Raw genomic sequence first — 2,391 nt, 5'->3', positions numbered from 1 at the left:
ATAATATAAAAATAAATATCTATTATATATTATACCAGCGTTTCCCAAATACCGGGTCGCGACCCACTACCGGGCCATAAAAAATTTAATACCGGGTCTCAAAATTTAATGAAATTCTCATATTAAATTTGTTATTTATCATTTTCGTTTGATAATTTAAACTTTTAAGTAAAAATAAATTCATTAATACGAAAAACTATTATTTACAACATAAATAATAATTATTGAGATTATCAACTAGGCTTCATGAAAAACCCGAATAGTATGACATTCGCCGTATCTATAAATACATTATAATAGTATTGAATGAATGACAAGCGTCGTTGGTTATTACGGCACTAATCCGTTATCCGTTATCTACAAATGAATTACCGATATAGGCATATTATAGCGATGGCTAAATATTTATTTCAGTAATTCAGTTTGAACCTTGGTGTCAAACGACGCACGTCTACGACGAGTTAAAAATTGTAATACGTATACGCGTCTTTTTTTCTCGCGTTTATTTATAATGGATAAGTGGTTAATAAAACCAAGTACCGGTTCCATAAGAAACACCAACCAAGAGTCGAGTGATGTAAGTACAAGTTCTAATATTGGTTCTAATAAGTGGTCGTCCGATGCGCAAAGTAATTCTCTTACGAAAAAAAAGGGGGCCTGGAATCGACAGTATTTTGAAAATTACATTCAATTTGGCTTTATCGAGGGCGATGATAACAAACCATTCTGTGTAATATGTAATGCAGAACTTTCAAACGAGTCCATGAAGCCTTCGAAGTTGAAGAGGCATTTAGAATTGAAGCATCCTGAATACAAAGAAAAGCCTATAGATTTTTTCATTAACAGGAGAAGACAATTAAAAAGTGCCAAAAAAAATATGACTTCAATGTTTTCACTTAGTCCTCAAACTGAAAACCTTGTATTGGCTTCTTATGAAATATCAAAATTAATTGCTGAAACGGGTTATCCACACACAATCGGTGAAAAATTAATACTTCCGGCAATGAAAATAATTTCATCTCGAATATGCGAAAAAAAACAGGAAAAACAAGTAATTTTGTTGGCGTTGTCGAATAACACGGTGAAGCGTAGAATTGTGGATATGGCAAATAACATCGAAGAGACAATAGTAGGCCACCTCAAATCGTGTTGTTATTTTTCTTTACAAGTTGATGAAAGTACAGACGTGTCGGATAATGCTAATCTAATGTGTTTTGTAAGATATGATCTTGGAAATACTTCTCACGAAGAGTTATTGTTTTGTAAATCGCTGCCAACAAGAACAACAGCAGAAGAATTATTTAATTTAATCAATAGATATATTATTGAGAATGGCATTGAATGGAATAAATGTGTGGGATTGAGTAGCGATGGAGCACGTGCAATGTCAGGTATTCGTACTGGACTTTTTCCAAGAGTAAAAGCTGTAGCGCCGGAATGTGTATGGGTTCATTGTAGTATTCACAGAGAGGCATTAGCGGTCAAAAAAATGCCATTGTCTTTAACTGAAACGATGCAAGAGTGTGTAAAATTTATAAATTTTATTAAATCTCGTCCACTAAACTCGAGATTATTTTCTGCTTTGTGCAAAGAAATGGGGAGTGATCATGAACATCTTCTTTTACACTGTGAGGTGCGATGGCTATCGAGAAGGAATGTCTTGAAAAGACTAATCGAATTGAAGGAAGAAGTTTTGGTATTCTTAGAACAAAATCCTCCAACATCTAAAGATGCAATATTTGAATTTAAAGACAGATTTCATGATGTTAATTGGTTAGTTAAGGTAGCCTACATTTGTGATGTGTTTGATTTTTTGAATAATTTAAATTTGGCACTTCAAGGTGAAAATGTGACAATATTTAAAGTGCAGGAGAAGGTGGAAGCTGCAACAAAAAAACTTAATTTGTGGTCACGTCGCATAAAAACAGGAAATTACGAGGCTTTTACAATGCTGACAGCATTTCAAAAAGAGAATAACATAAGTTTCATGCCACACGATATGTTACGGGCCAAAGGGCTTATTAGGCGGGCTTTGGGCAAAGGTTTAATGGACTGTATTTTTTGTGAGATAGAAATTAACGCTGTTGTTATTAAATAAAGTAGATGGCATTTAATTTACCAATACAGTGGCACAAATAATAATTTAACATAATAAATAATTGTTCTGGCTTGACAGCACAGATAATACATGCATAACAATATAACAAATTATAGAGAATAATGTGTCTGGCCTGGTGGCACAGATGATAATAATACACTAATTGATTCTGGCCTGACGGCACAGATTATAATTTATACAAGGATTGATTCTGGCCTGACGGCACAGATTATAATTTAATAACATAAAGTGTCTGGCCTGATGGCACAGATAATAATAAAATAACATAAAGT

At 33.5% G+C, this 2,391-nt stretch overlaps 1 protein-coding gene across 1 annotated transcript; it reads left to right on the top strand.

Moving 5' to 3' along the window:
* Window positions 1-511: 511 nt before the first annotated feature.
* On the top strand, window positions 512-2,098 carry LOC111042629 (zinc finger BED domain-containing protein 5-like). Its single transcript, XM_022327310.1, has one exon. It carries the CDS (start codon window positions 512-514, stop codon window positions 2,096-2,098), a length of 1,587 nt encoding a protein of 528 aa, XP_022183002.1.
* Window positions 2,099-2,391: the final 293 nt, after the last annotated feature.

The sequence above is a fragment of the Myzus persicae genome, unplaced genomic scaffold, assembly GCF_001856785.1.
Source record: "Myzus persicae strain clone G006 unplaced genomic scaffold, MPER_G0061.0, whole genome shotgun sequence".
In the NCBI taxonomy this organism is placed as follows: domain Eukaryota; kingdom Metazoa; phylum Arthropoda; class Insecta; order Hemiptera; family Aphididae; genus Myzus; species Myzus persicae.
This window is presented reverse-complemented; position numbering and strand designations above follow the sequence as displayed.